Source organism: Schizophyllum commune (genome assembly GCF_000143185.2).
Source record: "Schizophyllum commune H4-8 unplaced genomic scaffold SCHCOscaffold_8, whole genome shotgun sequence".
NCBI lineage: Eukaryota > Fungi > Basidiomycota > Agaricomycetes > Agaricales > Schizophyllaceae > Schizophyllum > Schizophyllum commune.
In genome coordinates, this window is record NW_026089545.1 from 1410585 (window position 1) to 1425537 (window position 14953).

General features: G+C 57.1%; 7 protein-coding genes across 7 annotated transcripts; 6 read left to right on the forward strand and 1 right to left on the reverse strand.

Moving 5' to 3' along the window:
- Positions 1 to 352: 352 nt before the first annotated feature.
- SCHCODRAFT_02345748 (uncharacterized protein) lies at positions 353 to 1071 on the forward strand. The gene has a single exon (XM_003030485.2). The coding sequence runs from the start codon at positions 585 to 587 to the stop codon at positions 981 to 983; it is 399 nt and encodes a 132-aa protein (XP_003030531.1). The 5' UTR covers positions 353 to 584; the 3' UTR covers positions 984 to 1071.
- Positions 1072 to 1880: 809 nt separating this feature from the next.
- Positions 1881 to 4196, forward strand: SCHCODRAFT_02547201 (uncharacterized protein). The gene is made up of 2 exons (XM_003030484.2): positions 1881 to 2181; positions 2233 to 4196. The coding sequence occupies exons 1-2, from the start codon at positions 1987 to 1989 to the stop codon at positions 4051 to 4053; spliced, it is 2016 nt and encodes a 671-aa protein (XP_003030530.1). The 5' UTR covers positions 1881 to 1986; the 3' UTR covers positions 4054 to 4196.
- A 51-nt stretch (positions 4197 to 4247) lies between these two features.
- Positions 4248 to 4968, reverse strand: SCHCODRAFT_02669616 (uncharacterized protein; the record flags this gene model as incomplete). The annotated part of the gene is made up of 3 exons (XM_003030069.2): positions 4248 to 4317; positions 4372 to 4833; positions 4892 to 4968. 3 exons carry the CDS (start codon positions 4966 to 4968, stop codon positions 4248 to 4250), a joined length of 609 nt encoding a protein of 202 aa, XP_003030115.1.
- Positions 4969 to 5269: 301 nt separating this feature from the next.
- On the forward strand, positions 5270 to 5896 carry SCHCODRAFT_02345780 (uncharacterized protein). Its single transcript, XM_050342442.1, has 2 exons — positions 5270 to 5806; positions 5869 to 5896. Exon 1 carries the CDS (start codon positions 5360 to 5362, stop codon positions 5720 to 5722), a length of 363 nt encoding a protein of 120 aa, XP_050199265.1. The 5' UTR covers positions 5270 to 5359; the 3' UTR covers positions 5723 to 5806; positions 5869 to 5896.
- A 112-nt stretch (positions 5897 to 6008) lies between these two features.
- SCHCODRAFT_02703034 (acid protease) lies at positions 6009 to 7447 on the forward strand (the record flags this gene model as incomplete). Its single annotated transcript, XM_003030483.1, has 5 exons — positions 6009 to 6294; positions 6346 to 6612; positions 6668 to 6851; positions 6907 to 7159; positions 7211 to 7447. 5 exons carry the CDS (start codon positions 6009 to 6011, stop codon positions 7445 to 7447), a joined length of 1227 nt encoding a protein of 408 aa, XP_003030529.1.
- A 649-nt stretch (positions 7448 to 8096) lies between these two features.
- SCHCODRAFT_02750231 (uncharacterized protein) lies at positions 8097 to 11965 on the forward strand. The gene is made up of 3 exons (XM_003030482.2): positions 8097 to 8685; positions 8743 to 9008; positions 9059 to 11965. The coding sequence occupies exons 1-3, from the start codon at positions 8209 to 8211 to the stop codon at positions 11655 to 11657; spliced, it is 3342 nt and encodes a 1113-aa protein (XP_003030528.2). The 5' UTR covers positions 8097 to 8208; the 3' UTR covers positions 11658 to 11965.
- A 16-nt stretch (positions 11966 to 11981) lies between these two features.
- SCHCODRAFT_02631957 (Creatinase/aminopeptidase) lies at positions 11982 to 14837 on the forward strand. Its single transcript, XM_003030480.2, has 14 exons — positions 11982 to 12353; positions 12400 to 12468; positions 12518 to 12599; positions 12652 to 12683; positions 12734 to 13332; positions 13384 to 13583; positions 13631 to 13692; positions 13743 to 13861; positions 13913 to 14022; positions 14071 to 14118; positions 14165 to 14238; positions 14292 to 14460; positions 14537 to 14713; positions 14761 to 14837. Exons 1-13 carry the CDS (start codon positions 12053 to 12055, stop codon positions 14697 to 14699), a joined length of 2028 nt encoding a protein of 675 aa, XP_003030526.2. The 5' UTR covers positions 11982 to 12052; the 3' UTR covers positions 14700 to 14713; positions 14761 to 14837.
- The last annotated feature ends 116 nt before the right edge of the window (positions 14838 to 14953 follow it).

Sequence of the window (14953 nt, forward strand, 5' to 3'; positions counted from 1 at the left end):
ACACTGTAGCGCATGATCGTCGCATCTCCGTCCGGAGGCGGCGTCGGTGCGCGACTCAGCGCGGCTGGCACGCGGATCTCCGGGATGCTCTGCATCTGCCCGTGCCGTCCCGCAAGCCGCGCGCCCGCCCCGAGGCCTGCAATGTTCGTGTCCGGCGTGGACGGGTTGCTTGTGTAGCGCGGAAGCGTGCTCACGCTACCCATCGTGTTCGTCGTCCCGCTACGCTGCCGGGTGACGGACTTCTCGCTGGGCCGCGGCTTCAGGGCCTTAGGTAGGCGACGAATGAACCCACCGACGAACCCGCCGCTGCGTTTCTTGGTGGGCGAGTCGGAGGGTTGGAGGGGGCTGCCGTTGGGGGGTAGCGATGCGGCAGGTGGAGGTGGGTCGAAGTGAGAGGGGTCGTGAGGTACGGGATCGTTGACACCGCGTGCGTTCGGGTGAGGCGAAGGGATTGGAAGGGGCCGAGGTGGTGAGATCTGCCTCTCGACTGCGAAGGGCCGCACGGGCTCTGGCATCGGGATATTCAACCAAGACCCCGACTCGGTGTCCGCGAACGAGGGAAAGGGCTTGAAGGACGGCGGTGGATGCGGTCTCGAGCCCTCTACGCGAAGTGGTTCGATAGGAGGCAGGTTGACCCAGGAGCTGCTGGAGCTCGTCCTCGAGCGGTGAACTTGGGAGGAGGATGGGCTGATGGGGTACGAAGATGGTCCAGCTCTGCTCGTACGTCCACTTGCAAGGCCTTCTCCGCTCGTCAAGCGTCCTCCAGTACTCGTCGGTTCCCCGAAGCTCGTCAGGCGACCCCTCCCGCTACTACTCTGCGCCCCTGCGCTGCTCCTCCGGTCCCCGCTTCTTCGCTCGCTGCTGCTGAACGAGTTGTCCGGGGCATACGCCGGCGTGTCGTCCATCGCGATACTGTCGTTAGATCTATGTGTGCAGCCCGATCCCAGCGACGCTGCGGTGTGGAGAGGTGGTCGTCAGAGTAAAGTGTGTCATTCGCGAGGTTTCCGACCGGTAGAAGGGCGAGAGATAGACCAGAATAGGCATCGCAGCTGAGAAGCTCGAACAGCCTCGAAGACAATGACACGCATGCGCCGGGAAGCGCGTCATGCGATCAAGCTAGGCCACGAGCCGCTAGTCATCCCATAGGTACAATCGTACGATGAGAAGGTCAAAGGTCATGGTTTCTCTGAGCAATGTCGGGGAAGACGACGAAGACGGACATCAAGACATGTCCAGAAGCAACGCGTGGGAATCTCGTGGCGCACCTACAGAGACCTACAGTCGCTTTACCATCACTCATTCTCGATTCTCGTATTGAACCCTCGTAAAGTCGCTTTTGAGACAGAATATTATGCTACATCGCGCCTCAGTACTCGGACGTGTCACAGGACGGCATGGGGGGCCTCTTATCGAAATGCTTTGATTTGCGAACCTACTCTACGCGCGCTCGAAGGCCCACGGTGTATAATAGTTTTTCGCCACACCATTTCCATCGTATCTTCCCTCTCATGGGTCCACAACTCGGATTCCTCATCAGATTTGTCAGCTGCCGACCATGACATTTGCTTGCGTGGTGAAGTCGAGCCCATCTGGACGCACGAAGAAGTTTTGGCGGCCTTCCGAAATAGATTGCTGTAGCGCAAGAAAATATAGTCGGTAGTGATATTAAGGCCTGATGCAGTCGTATTAAATTGAGAAATACTGATATTCAGTTTCACAGAGATAGGAAGGAATCGTGGTAGAGGGTAGGCCAGCTACGCTCTGAGCTTACCAGTACCCGTAGTTTGGCAATATGTAGATCACGTGCTAAGTTGATATCCGCGGAGCCGACGCTGAATGATCTGGTCAATTGATGCATGCACGCGACGTTGCCTTTGTCCCTCACTCGCCCGAACGGCTCTGAAAGGCTCGCAAAATCGAGCTGTGCGCGAGACATCCACTGGGTCCGAGAAGACGCTTCACCCGCTACGCTCGTTGAACTTCGCCATGGAATTCCTGACTCGCGCGCTAGAGATGGAGTCCAGCTCATGGCAAGAAGAGCGCGAGGGGCTGATTACAGAAAATAGGCAACTTGTGAAGCAAAATCAGCGACTTTCAGACAAGCTGGAGTCATATAGGTCTTTTCTGACGGATGCGCAACTGAAGCAGGCACATAACGGGGAACTCGAGATTTCGTTCAAGGTAGGCCTATACTTGTGCGCGAGAGCTAGCTGTTCACATGCAGTCCAACAGCCTCTTCGCCGCGGACCGATCACCAAACTTCCACCAGAACTTCTTCTTGCCATCTTCCAGTGGGCTGTGCCGCCTTCGTTCTTGACCACCCCGCTTTACAAGGCTCGTGATGACGCATGGATTCGATCTATGAGTACCAAGCGCGCCCTCAGCCTCGTCTGCCGCTCGTGGCACATAACCGCTGCCGAGATTCTGTACGAGAACATCGGCTTGCGCAGCGTCGGCCAGATAGCCGCCTTTCTGGATACACTCACGAAAAGTGTCTATGCCTACATGGTCAGGTCGATAACCATATCCTGCTACGTCGCTCCGCACCACGCTGCCTTCTACAATGAGGACCTTCAGGCGATTCTTGCGCTGTGCTCGCGATTGCATACGTTCTCGATACGCGTGCATCAACATGATATGCCCATCAACCATCACATTCCTCTGCAGCTCCTGCCTGTACATCATATCCATCGCATCGTCAACCTCAACCTCAGCTGCGGTTCTGGCTTCGACCTGCCAGAGATAGTCCTCATACTGGAAAGGACTTGTGGCCATCTTCAATCGCTTCATTTTGGCCTGTCTGCGAGCGGTGGCAACGCTATCCGGCTGCCGCAACTCATCTTCACCACGCTCACGACACTCAGTATCATGTCTTCCCTACCCAACTTCTGGAGCGCGATGACCAACAGCTGGGCGATGCCACATCTGCGCAACCTGACAGCAGATTTCTCACAGAGGGTTGGCGCTCTCGGCGAGACAGGATTTCAGACCTTCTTGATAAAAAACTGCGCTGACATCGAATACTTGTGCATCCATGTGTCAATCTTCGAGATGCACATCCCGCTGCCGGGTCTACGGGAATCTCTGCAGTACTGTGCTCGCCTGCAGCATCTCGTGCTGCCCAGATGTACAGATGCGCACATACGCTACCCTCATCCTTCAGTGCGCTGGATAGACATGTCTGAACAACCTGGGCTCTATGACGATCTCGCAGCGTACCTCCAGCATCTCAGGAGTGGCGCCTTCAACACAGCTTTCCCGTCCCTACTTGGTGCCCGCGAGCTTGACTTCGGCCTCAGCGATATGCACGACATATCCCTTTTTCTACGTCCGGACTCGCAGCTGCAGGATGGGCAAGTAGTGTCATTTGAGTACGCGGGCGTCAGCATCAAGCAGAGCGCTAGCTATGTGTGGCGCGCAGACCTCGACTACGTGCACGTTGACCAAAGCCCTGACGTCATATCGGACGATGAGGACGAGGAAGATGACGGTCACGAGGACGAGGATGAGAATGAGGAAGAGGATGAGGAGGGAGAGGCAGAGGAGGACGAGGATGAGGAAGACGAGGAAGACGAGGAAGACGGTGAAGAGGAGGAAGAGGAAGAAGTTTCCCAAGAGGAGGAAGAAGAAGCCACAGAGGAGGTGGAAGACGAAGGACATGCCGACATGGAGGCAGACGAAGACGAGCCTGAGGATTCCGTCGACGCGACGGAGGAGACGGAAGACAGCGGTAGCGGGGAGGTGACCGATGAAGCATCCACCAAGTCAGAGTCAACTTTGCTTTTGTCTGTCCCTTCAGGCAGCGCAGAGCGCAGGTGCGTCAACTGCGGGAAGTTGGCAGATAAGAAGGAGGCGGACTTGGGCGAGGAAGTCGTGGGGGATGATGACGATGATGACCAGTATAGTCCAACATCCAGCATCGACGGGATGTCTTCGGTGCATAGCTCGGATGGGAGCGATGAGGCCGCGTCGGATCCTGGGCTGGACGAGGAAGAGGAGTTGCCACACTGGACTCATGACGATGTGCTGCGAGCTTTTAGGAGGGGGTCATGAAGCATGTACACGACTTCTTAGAATTGAGGTGATACTTCGTGCTACGTATCTGCTCCCAGGCTCGAGACAGAAATTAGGTGGTTTGTTGGCAGGTAGCATAGGTATATAAGGAGATACATTTGGATGATGCCTGAGCGGAAGAAACCCGGGCAGAAGAGGAAAGTGAACCCGTTCAAAGTGTTGCAGAGACGATCTCAATGGACCGAACCTGTCGCGCGAGTCGAAGACGGTAACTGAGGTCCCTTATTTACGATGTAGGAGAACCTAGAAACACACTGTGATCAGGACGAGGACGTGCGGGAATTGGTTCCTACTCACTTCGCTACATCCTGCAGAAGTAAACATTTGAGGCATGTGTTGCCACATTCACAAGCGCCCTCGCCGTCATAGAAGACAGTCTGCGCAGGAGGTATGCTGACGAACATCGGACGCGACGCTTGTGGCGTAGAAGCCGGTGGCGCATCATTCGTCGACACCGAAGGCTGCGCGGCAGGAACCGTCGAGGGGGGCTGCGGGCCTTGGATGGCGCCTCCCGCAGATACAAACGCGAGAGGTCGATCCCAAAGCGGCTGTCGAGGCGGACTCGCCGCCTTGTTCTTTTGTGTGGTGTTGTCTGACTTCTTCGCGTGGAGTTGGGGCGGCACAAAAGAGGTGCTCGCCAATGCATCGTCCTCTTTTTCAAGGAGGCTCGAGGTGCGGCGGGTGTTGAAGGTGATCTTGATTGGCTTTCTCTTGAAAAGAGACCCAACAGGCGTCGGCGCCTGCGAGGTAGAAGGTTGCCTTGCATGCGATCGTTAGCTGAAAGGACGATGAACACAGTACAGACAAGGAAACACACCCATTATTCCCGTTGATCTGGGAGATACCCATACCCGAAGTGCTTTGGTACATGGAAAAAGAAGAAACAGCGGCCATGGCAGTCTGCAAAGGTCGTTTCCAAGTGGAAAAAGTCTTTTGGCGCCGGGTGCTGTCTGATTGGTGACGGGGGTCAGCATGCTCTACTTCGCGTCAAAGAGATGTTTCTTACTCGATGAGGGTAGATGACTCGAAGGATATGGAGCAATCCTTGGCGAGGAGGAGGCAGGGTCTGTTAGCGTTTGTGGCAAGACGACGCGCTCGACCTGGCCATAATGAGCCTCCGGCCGGCCGGCCGATCATTACACGGTCACCTGACCGCGTTTGCCGGTCGCGCACCGTCCAGAAGTCCCACGACCTTCCTTTCTTGACCGCCATCATCTCCGGGTTCACACAGTCCGTAACTGCGTACCTGTAGCCCCTCAATCGCACGTTGAGGCCATCTTCGTCTATGCTGAGCCCATTGCACTCATTTCGCGAGACCCTCGTGGCCAGACTATGCGAAACGATGCCTAGCACATGGTCCCTCTGCTACTGCATGATGACCAGGAGAACATGCAAGACTGCCTCTCCGGCGACAGACCATAACAAGCCATGTCTAGGTGCTCATTTTTGCTGGCTCTCTCGTCAGTCCAACGCTCGAATGGGTCCGCGGGCTGCTCAAGGCAGCGACAGTCTCGCATGCTGGATCAACGGCCGCCACATTCTTATCTCTGTCGTCTTAATTTACCTCTCTGGAGTGACGGACCAGAGACCACTCGTGCAGCACCATCCAGAGCACGATGCACGCCATGCAGCCCTCCTAAAGATGTGATATCTGCCTGCCTGCCATGCTCCCGAAGTCGACATCACGGTAATTTCGTGCCGTAGGGCGACATTGCGCTACCAGAATCTTGTGGTGAGTTCCCCTCCGGCTACGCTCAAGGGGCGCTGCACGACATTCCGCTCATCAGTGCATAGTTTAGAAGACCCATGACGAGGGAGGCCATATGCCATTGCGCGATAGCTGCAGGGTATAAAGACCCCTAGGCCTTCAACAGTTCCTCGTCGCCAACCGTCGCAACCTCCCCTCCTACCATCCCCTTCAGCCTCAGACCAGCATGCGTCTTAGCCCCGCCTTCGGTCCCCTACTCCTGGCCGTGGTGGTCGCGACGAAGCCCATCCTCGTCGACCGCTCGCCGATCTCGTTCGAGCTGACGCGGAAGCTGAACGTGACGAGCGGCCACAACCTGGTGCAGGCGGGCAAGCAGCGCGTGCAGAAGCTCAAGGCCCTGGCTCTCAAGAAGGAGGGTCAGGCCGTCGATGAGGGCCTCATTGACGAGCCTGTCACCAACGAGGCGGTCATCTACAGCGCGGATGTTGGTGTTGGCGCGGATGCGACGAAGTGTACGTGAATTGTGTATGTAACGAAGACGCTGAATGCTGACTGCAATACAGACAGCCTCATTGTCGACACTGGTAGCTCGAACACCTGGGTCGGTGCCGACAAGAAATACTCCAAGTCTTCGACGTCCAAGGACACTGGATCCGGTGTTTCCGTCAGCTATGGATCGGGTTACTTCTCCGGCGAGGAGTACACCGACAAGGTCACCATCACCAGCGACCTTGTCATCGACTCGCAGTCCATCGGTGTCGCCGATACCTCGTCTGGCTTCACCGGCTATGATGGCATTCTCGGCATCGGGCCCACTAGCCTAACGCAGGGTGAGCAGTAGTCTGATGCATAACTAGGAACGTGTTCGCTGACCAGCTGCAATAGGCACCCTCGAGAACTCCAACGACGAGATCCCGACCGTCGTCGACTCCGCCTTCAAGCAGGGGCTCATCGACGACCAGGTCATCAGCGTCTACTTCCAGCCCACCACTAAGGAGGAGGACCAGAATGGAGAGCTCATCTGGGGCGGTGTCGATGACTCCAAGCACACCGGTGACATCAAGTACACGTACGTCTTCTCCTCCTCCTCCCCTCTCTTCTGCCCATCTAATGTTCTTATACAGCCCCGTGACCAAGACTTCCCCGGCCTCCAACTACTGGGGCATCGACCAGTCGATCAAGTACGGCGACACCGTTATTCTTAAGAAGAACGCTGGCATCACCGACACCGGTACGACCCTCCTATACCTCGCGAGCGACGCCTACAAGGCGTACGCGAAGGCGACCGGCGCGAAGGTCGACAACAGTGTCGGTCTGCTCAGCATCACGAAGGACCAGTTCTCGAAGCTCAAGAGCCTGTTCTTCAACATCGGTGATGTGGGTAGCCCTTCCATTCTCGCTAGGGTAGCCTGCTAACCCGTTTCACAGGACACCTACGAGTTCACCGCGAACGCACAGATCTGGCCGCGCGCTCTGAACAGCGTTATCGGCGGCAGCGACGACGCGATCTATCTTGTCGTCGCCGACATTGGCACCCCGTCCGGCCAGGGCCTCGACTTCATCAACGGCTACGCGTTCCTCGAGCGCTTCTATACCGTGTACGACAGCGGCAAGGGCCAGATTGGCTTCGCCACCACGGAGTACACCGACGCAGAGACGAACTAAGCGGAATACCCCGGTGAATAGACTGCTGTGTAGAGGATTGTGACAGAACGATGTTGTAGACAAGTCCAAGTTCCGTGTAGATTCAGTGTCAGGATGAGAATCATTTGTCGTGTATCTGTCCGCTCCGAGGAAGTAAATCCATCGATATGAACGTAACCTCGGGCTCCACTGCATAACAACTCCTGCAAACACCGTACGATGCATGTGGACTCGGTCACGCAGAGGACGAAAAGACAAAAAGCAGCGGGGCTATATCCCCTTTTGGATACAAAAGAATTACCTCTTACGTCCGTCGTGAGGTGGCGGAGGAATGGAGTCCACACAGCGCGGACACAAGGCACGGTACATTGCGTCTGAAACGGGAGGATCTGACAAAGTGCAGGCAAACGCGACGGGTATGCACTCCAGAGCTGTATCTTGTCACGGTCCGCCTGGCTTGTCGGCTTTCCCAAATTTTCTAAGTAGGATTCAAGTGTACACGTCTTCCACTTCGGTTAGTAGATAAATACATGGGCACATCACGGCCTTCACACTGCCGTTAAGCACCGAGGGCACCGGCGGAGTGTGATGAGCGGGACGAACAATGGATGTCACTCCATGTCACGCGTGACAGACAATTGGGTGTGACGGTTCCCATTTCAGCAGACAATGACCATCGTGGCCGGTGCGTACGTTATAAAGGTCTTTGGTAAAAATGAAGGGCGTGCTTCTTTTCGTCCCTCTTTTCTGTTTACGACGAACGCGTCGCCGGTCGACCCGCCATGTCTGAATATCCACGCTGGATGTCGCCCCCGCCGACTTACGATGCCACGACCGTGACGACCGCGAACGCCCTGAAGCCCTACCTCGAGCTCCCCCACCTCCTCTCGCTCACATGGCTCGCGTACCCCATCCTTTCCCTTCTTTTCGTTGCCTTCCGGCTTGCCATATCCTCCTCGTCTATGCAGGACTCGGTTGACAGTGCGAAGGCCAACATGATCGCCAGCTGCAAGGCCGCGCAGAACGCTGCCACGTCGTCGGCCAGCCTCCCCCGCTACATGGCCATGGGCAGCAACGAGCTGTTCGCGGACTCGGTCAATGCCACCATGAACGCCGCTCGTGCCACTATGGTCCTCGCGCTGACGATCATGGAGGCGATCATCAACTTCATAATTGATATCTACCGTTCCACGTTGCTCTGCTTCGTCGAGCTCATCATCCGTGGCGGTATATCGCTGCTTATAAGTGCGGCAGATGAGGTGCGTTGTTGCGCCGGGCATGAATCGGACCGTGGCTAACATTACCTTTCTGTATAGGTCAAGGAGTTCGTTGAAAACATCGCAGACGGCATTGCCGACACCATCCAGAGTGCTATCAACGGTGCCAACTCGGCCTTCCAGACTGCCATCGACGGTATCAATGCTATCAATCCCTTCGACGACATCTCTGCCCCACAAATCGACATGCCGGACCTTTCCTCCCTCACGAACCTCAACCTCCCCACCACGTTCCAGGACGCACTCACGAGCCTGAACAACACAGTGCCAACGTTTGACGAGATCAAGGACGCCATCGAGGAAGTGTACGTACAAGCACAGCTTTTGCAGACATCGTGTACTGACAAGTGTGCAGAATTAACACACCGTTCGAGCTCCTCAAGGCGGACATCAACGACACGTTCGCTGGGTTGCACTTCAACTCGTCGCTGATGAAGCTGCCGGAGACCAACACCGTCCGCTTCTGCGACGACCTCGACACGTCTGTCGTCGACGATTTGGGGCAGGACATCATCAAGGCCACCAAAATTGGCATTGTCATCATCATTGTCATTGCCCTCTGCCTTGTTGGCCTGAACTGCTTCCTCGTCTGGTACAAGTGGCGCAGCCAGATTCAGCATCTCGACTCCACTCGCCAGGCGTGGATCTCCGATCCCGTCCTATACCAGTCGAAGCCCGCGACTGGCAGCAGTGGCGCCCCGAACGTCGAGCTTACGGACCACAACATGCTCATGCTGCAAGCGGCAGGGCAGCATCCGATCTTGACGCGCATGGCAAACAACACAGCGCGCCGGCTTCGCCTGGGTCCGACCAAGACGACGAACCTGACGTGGTTCCTGCACTACATCTTCCACGCGCCCGCGCTCGCCTGCTTCCTGATCGGCTTCGTCGGCCTGCTGTCCGTCCAGATCCAGCTCATCGCGCTCGACCCGCTCGTCGACCAGTACAACGAGCGCGCGGCGGCCTCCGCGGACACGCTCTCCAACAACATCGCGACGCAGATCAACGGGAGCATGTACAACCAGTCCGCGCAGTATGCTGCAGACGTGAACGCACAGATCGCGGAGATGCAGCAGCATATCGACGGCGGGGTCTTCGGCTGGCTGAACACCACGACCGTCACGCTGAACGATACACTCGTCAAGTTCTACGACACCGTCGAGGACGCGATCGAGGGCGTCTTCAACAACACGCCGCTCGAGCAGCCAGTGCAGGAGTTCGTGTTTTGTCTGCTCGGTAGCAAGATCGTTGCTATCGAGAACGCGCTCACGTTCTTGCACGACAACATCCAGGTCGAGCTGCCCACGCTGAACGAGACCGTCCTCGTCCTCAGTCCCGACGGCGTCAAGGAGGTCTCGCGCCCTATCTCTGCCGCCGCGCTTGGCGGTGGCGATGGCGGCGACGGCGAGGATGACAACGGCATCGTCGACAAGCTTGTCCGTGCGTACACTGAGTCCCTCAAGAAGGAGCGCATCATGTTCGCTATCTTCGTTGGGCTCTGGGGTGTTGTCGTCCTGATGGGGCTCATCATCATCTGGTGGCACTCGTATGGCAAGGCGATGTGGGCGAATCGCAAGAACCATCGCGCTCGTTCGCCGCCTGACGAGGGTCCTTCCGGCGGTAACGCGTGGTTCTGGACTGCGTGGTTCGCCCGCGCGAGGGACGCTCGCGAGCGCAAGCGATGGGAGTGCGAACAGAGGGCGGGCATCAACGGCTTGGTCGTGCCTTTCCGCGAGGGTCCTTCTGCGGATGCGCCTGCCTCACAGCAGCAGCAACACCAGAACTTGACCGTTGCGCACGACTTGCCATCCTTCACCCCACTGCCATCTCCCCGACCTTCGCCTTGGACTCCTTGGTCTCTCGGGCGTTCATCGAGGTCGGAGAAGGAAAGGGGAGCCGCACCCTCCGAAGTGGGCGAGAAGGAGAAGCCTGAGTCTAGCGCTTTGAAGCTGCAGGCGGTGCCGACGAGGAATCAGGACGACGATGACGACTCCGAGGAGAGTGTTAGCAAGCCTGGCATCTTCGCTCGCCTCTTTGGGCGAGGGCGTACGCAGTCGGACGAGTCTCCTTCGCCTACTCGTGGCAAGCCCAACCTTCGCATCTCGGTTGGCCGTGCCATGGCAGGGACGACGCGTCCTGTCGCGGAGGTCGAGCAGATGCCCGCGGTAACGGAGCAGGACGCCTCCCCCGAGGAGCGCTCGCGGTGGTCGGTTTCGCCTACAACCACCCGTAGGCAGACACCATGGGTGAACATTATCAGCCCGACGACGCGCGCCTCGACCCTCCACTCCCGCAGCTCTAGCGAAGAAAGCACGCAGACGCAGAGTCGCTTGCCGCCGCCGATGCACCCTGCTCGCGGAGCCATTGCCCGCACCTTCCCCCGTCTGTCTTCGATGAGGGCTGCTGCAAAGGAGGGTGAGGCACTCGCGCCGCATCCTACGAAGAACCCTCGGGTCTCGGTGCCGGCGGACGTCAACGAGGACTTTTACACGGCAGATTCGCTGGAAAGGCCGCTTGATATGGGCTCTCACCATCGTCCGGCGCCGTTCCCTGCACCTCTGCACCATGGTTTCGAGCAGCCTCAGCAGCAGCAGTACTTGACTGTTGACCGTGCGCGTCCACCAAGACCTGCTGGTCCTCCTCCTTCCAGGTCCATCAGCAGCAGCAACGGGAGCAAGGAGACCTCGTCCACGTCCTTGACGCCGACGACACGTCTGTTGACGACTGTCCCCGCGCGGTCATCCTCGACACTACTTAACCCCTTCGCGGACGCACAGCCCAGTCCCGCGGTCTCTGACGCTTCGTCCGCAGGGATTGCAGGCGTTGGCGCTGGTGGCAAGAGCCCGGTCAACCCTTTCGTGACGCCCTTCGACGACGAGCACCAGGTCACGATTCTGCCGGCGGAATCGCGAAAGAGCATGAAGACGAACCCTTTCCAGCCCGTGGTCATGTGAACACTGAACAGTGGCACCGCGCTTCCAGCTACCGTCCTTTCACGCACTCTACCCCTTCACTTGCATACACACCCACATTGACGACTCTTCCACGAACATTTCTTCCTCCCTGACGTCTCTGTAGCATATTCTGGGCTCCTCGATGGCGTCTCTTAATCGTGTTTCTTGGTTTCCTGTTCGGTTTGCTGCATAACTATTAATGACGGTCTCGAATAGCTGTATTTTTACCCATAGAACTACTCGCACGCTCTTACTCTGGCGGTAGAGCTCATGCTGTAGCGTAGTAATGACAACGCAACATTGCATCCAAATCGCGTGTCGTGGCAGCTCTTGTGCTGAAACGAAGGAACGCCTCCGTCACCCGCCTGGAACGGTCACTTCTGGGTATCGCCAACATGCTGCGTGGTCTCGTGCTCAGGCCGGCTCGCTCTAACTGCCCTCGTCTTATCTCGGGAAACTCGCGTCTCTCTGCAACACCTCTTCTGCAACTTGGACGCGTCGCTGAGCGTCCGTACTTCTGCCCTCGGCCCCTCCTCGCCCGCCACTTCCAGACCTCTTTTCCTACCCGATCCGAGACGCGTTTAGCTATGGCACCTCATGCGGTCAATACTACGGACTGGCTGCACAAGCTGAGGGATCTAATGGCCCAGGACGGGTACTCTGTGGATGCCATCGTGATCCCGAGCGAGGACGAACGTGAGCACGGGGGCGATCGCCGGGGAACGGGGCTGATGCTTGGCAGATGCGAGTGAATACCTGGCTGCCGCCGACGAGCGACGTGCGTGGATTTCTGGCTTCACTGGGTCTGCAGGTGCGCGACTATATCTCTTCTTGGTCTCTAGGACTTACCCTGCTTGCAGGATGCGCGATCGTGACTCTGGACCGCGCATACCTGTTCACGGATGGGCGCTACTTCCTGCAAGCGAGCCAGCAGCTGGACGAGTGCGGCCTACTCTACCCCATCGCTCTCCCTGATATCTAATACAAGCCACAGTAACTGGACCCTAATGAAGGTTGGCATGCCAGGTTCATTGCAATCCCCTTCCTCAGCCGTAGCCATGCTCACCGTGTCCCAGACGTCCCCACCTGGCAGGAATTCCTTCACAAGAAGCTCCCTCACAACTCCAAAATCGGCATCGACTCCACCGTCATTTCCGTCTCCGACGCCGAGTCCATCTCCAAAGAACTTGCCCCCCTCGGCTCTTCCCTAGTCCCGCTCACCACAAACCTCGTCGACGCGGTCTGGGGAGCCGCGAAGCCCGCGCGCCCCTCCAACGAGGTCTTCTACCTCGCGGAGGAGTTCTCCGGCGAGTCGCACACGAGTAAGCTGCAGCGCCTGCGTACAGCGCTGGAGGAGAAGGAGGCCAGCGCGATGGTGGTGACGAACCTGGACGACATCGCGTGGCTGTTCAACCTGCGGGGGTCAGATATCGACTACAACCCGGTGTTTTTTGCGTACGGGGTGGTCGAGCCGGAGCGTGCGATTATCTTTACGGACAGCAAGCGGGTAACGGAGGATGCGAAGAAGCGGCTGGCGAATGATGTGGAGTTTCGTCCGTACCAGGAAATCTGGGATTACTTGAAGAACAACCTCAGGTCGCTGGTGGAGGGCAAGGATAGCAAGGTGCTCATTGCGAGCAATGCCAGCTTGGCAGTCGCAAGCGCTTTCCATCCGGTATGCCCTGCTATTGCTGTCATCAGCGCACACCCGCTTACTCCATTCAAGGACCGTGTCCTCGCCACACGTTCACCCCTAGCCGACCTCAAAGCCATCAAGAACGATGTCGAGCTCGAGGGCTTCCGTCAATCCCACCTTCGCGACGGCGTGGCCCTCGTCAAGTATTTCGCCTGGCTCGAAGCACAACTCAACAAGGGCGTTGAGCTCACGGAAGTTACCGCTGCCGACCAGCTGGAGGCTTACAGGGCGTGAGTCTAACTCCACACATGCACGAATACAGACTTATGGTTCCCAGAGAACAGGAGCACTGTAAGGGCCTGTCATTCCCGACCATATCTGCGACCGGGCCCAATGGAGGTACGGATAATTTGTGCTCTTCCGAACTCACGTTTACTGATCTCTCATAGCCATCATCCACTACGACCCCGTCCGAGATGATTGTGCCATCGTCAAGAAGGAGCAGGTCTACCTCTGCGACTCCGGAGCTCAGTTCCTTGATGGCACGACAGATGTGACGCGGACATGGGTGCGTCCCTCACCGCTCCTTGTCCATCTTCGTGCTAACGCCTAAAAACAGCACTTCGGCACGCCAACTGAAGAAGAGCGCCGCGCGAACACCAGAGTATTGCAAGGACATATCGCTATTGCGACCGCTGTGTTCCCGAACGGGACGACGGGATATCTACTGTATGTTATGAGACGTTGTGCACCGAATAGCTGCTAACGTCCATCCAGTGATCCTTGGGCTCGTAAATACCTCTGGCAAGATGGCTTGGACTACAGGTGGGTAGTATATTATCTTCTCGATAATCCTACTTAGGGCCCTTAGACATGGCACCGGCCACGGCGTCGGTGCCTTCCTAAATGTCCACGAAGGCCCGCAAGGAATGGGAACCCGCATAAGTATATCTCCGCACCTTTCCTCCCCATCCTTGCGCATTAACTTTCTCCGCCAGCCGCCAATGCTGTCCCCATCAAGTCCGGCATGACCATCTCGAACGAGCCCGGCTACTACGCCGATGGCAAGTTTGGCATTCGTATCGAGAGCATCGTCCTCGCACGTCCTGCGGACACGCCGAACAACTTCGGTGACAAGGGCTACTTGCGGTTTGAGACGGTGACAATGTGCGTTGGGACTTTCCGAGGCCTTTTTCTTCTCGCCTGCTTGCGAAGGCATGACAGGCTGACATACACCCTTAAGGTGCCCATTACACAAGAACCTTATCGACGTCTCGCTTCTGAGTGCAGAAGACAAGAAATGGATAGACGGGTACCATCAAACCGTATGGGAGAAGCTCTCTCCCTTGCTAAAGGACGACACGCCAACGTTAGAGTGGTTGAAGAAGGAAACATCTCCGCTGTAGTCTGTATACCTCTGGTAAGTAGCCCAAAGTATCTAGTCGTGGTGTGCTGACACCCTTGTAGTCTTAAATTCTGTATTTATCCCTGCATAAAGCGAGCTACCCAAGCAACCACATGGGCCCCCAGTCGTGAAACCTGCACTTGCGTGCGCTGTCCAGGCGTCGTGCATTTTATAGAAGATTTGCCAGTTCTGCATTGGACTCTGGGTGCGTTTGGTGCTTACTGACACAGGCTGTTGACCCACAACGAGTCAATG

Coding starts and splice junctions, on each gene's coding strand:
- SCHCODRAFT_02345748 (XM_003030485.2), top strand. CDS start 585: ATGCGGTCTCGAGCCCTCTACGCGAAGTGGTTCGATAGGAGGCAGGTT.
- SCHCODRAFT_02547201 (XM_003030484.2), top strand. CDS start 1,987: ATGGAATTCCTGACTCGCGCGCTAGAGATGGAGTCCAGCTCATGGCAA. Junction 2,182..2,232: donor AACTCGAGATTTCGTTCAAG/GTAGGCCTATAC, acceptor GCAGTCCAACAG/CCTCTTCGCCGCGGACCGAT.
- SCHCODRAFT_02345780 (XM_050342442.1), top strand. CDS start 5,360: ATGCTGAGCCCATTGCACTCATTTCGCGAGACCCTCGTGGCCAGACTA.
- SCHCODRAFT_02750231 (XM_003030482.2), top strand. CDS start 8,209: ATGTCTGAATATCCACGCTGGATGTCGCCCCCGCCGACTTACGATGCC. Junction 8,686..8,742: donor TTATAAGTGCGGCAGATGAG/GTGCGTTGTTGC, acceptor CTTTCTGTATAG/GTCAAGGAGTTCGTTGAAAA. Junction 9,009..9,058: donor AAGGACGCCATCGAGGAAGT/GTACGTACAAGC, acceptor ACAAGTGTGCAG/AATTAACACACCGTTCGAGC.
- SCHCODRAFT_02631957 (XM_003030480.2), top strand. CDS start 12,053: ATGCTGCGTGGTCTCGTGCTCAGGCCGGCTCGCTCTAACTGCCCTCGT. Junction 12,469..12,517: donor TGGCTTCACTGGGTCTGCAG/GTGCGCGACTAT, acceptor CCCTGCTTGCAG/GATGCGCGATCGTGACTCTG. Junction 13,693..13,742: donor TGCGACCGGGCCCAATGGAG/GTACGGATAATT, acceptor GATCTCTCATAG/CCATCATCCACTACGACCCC.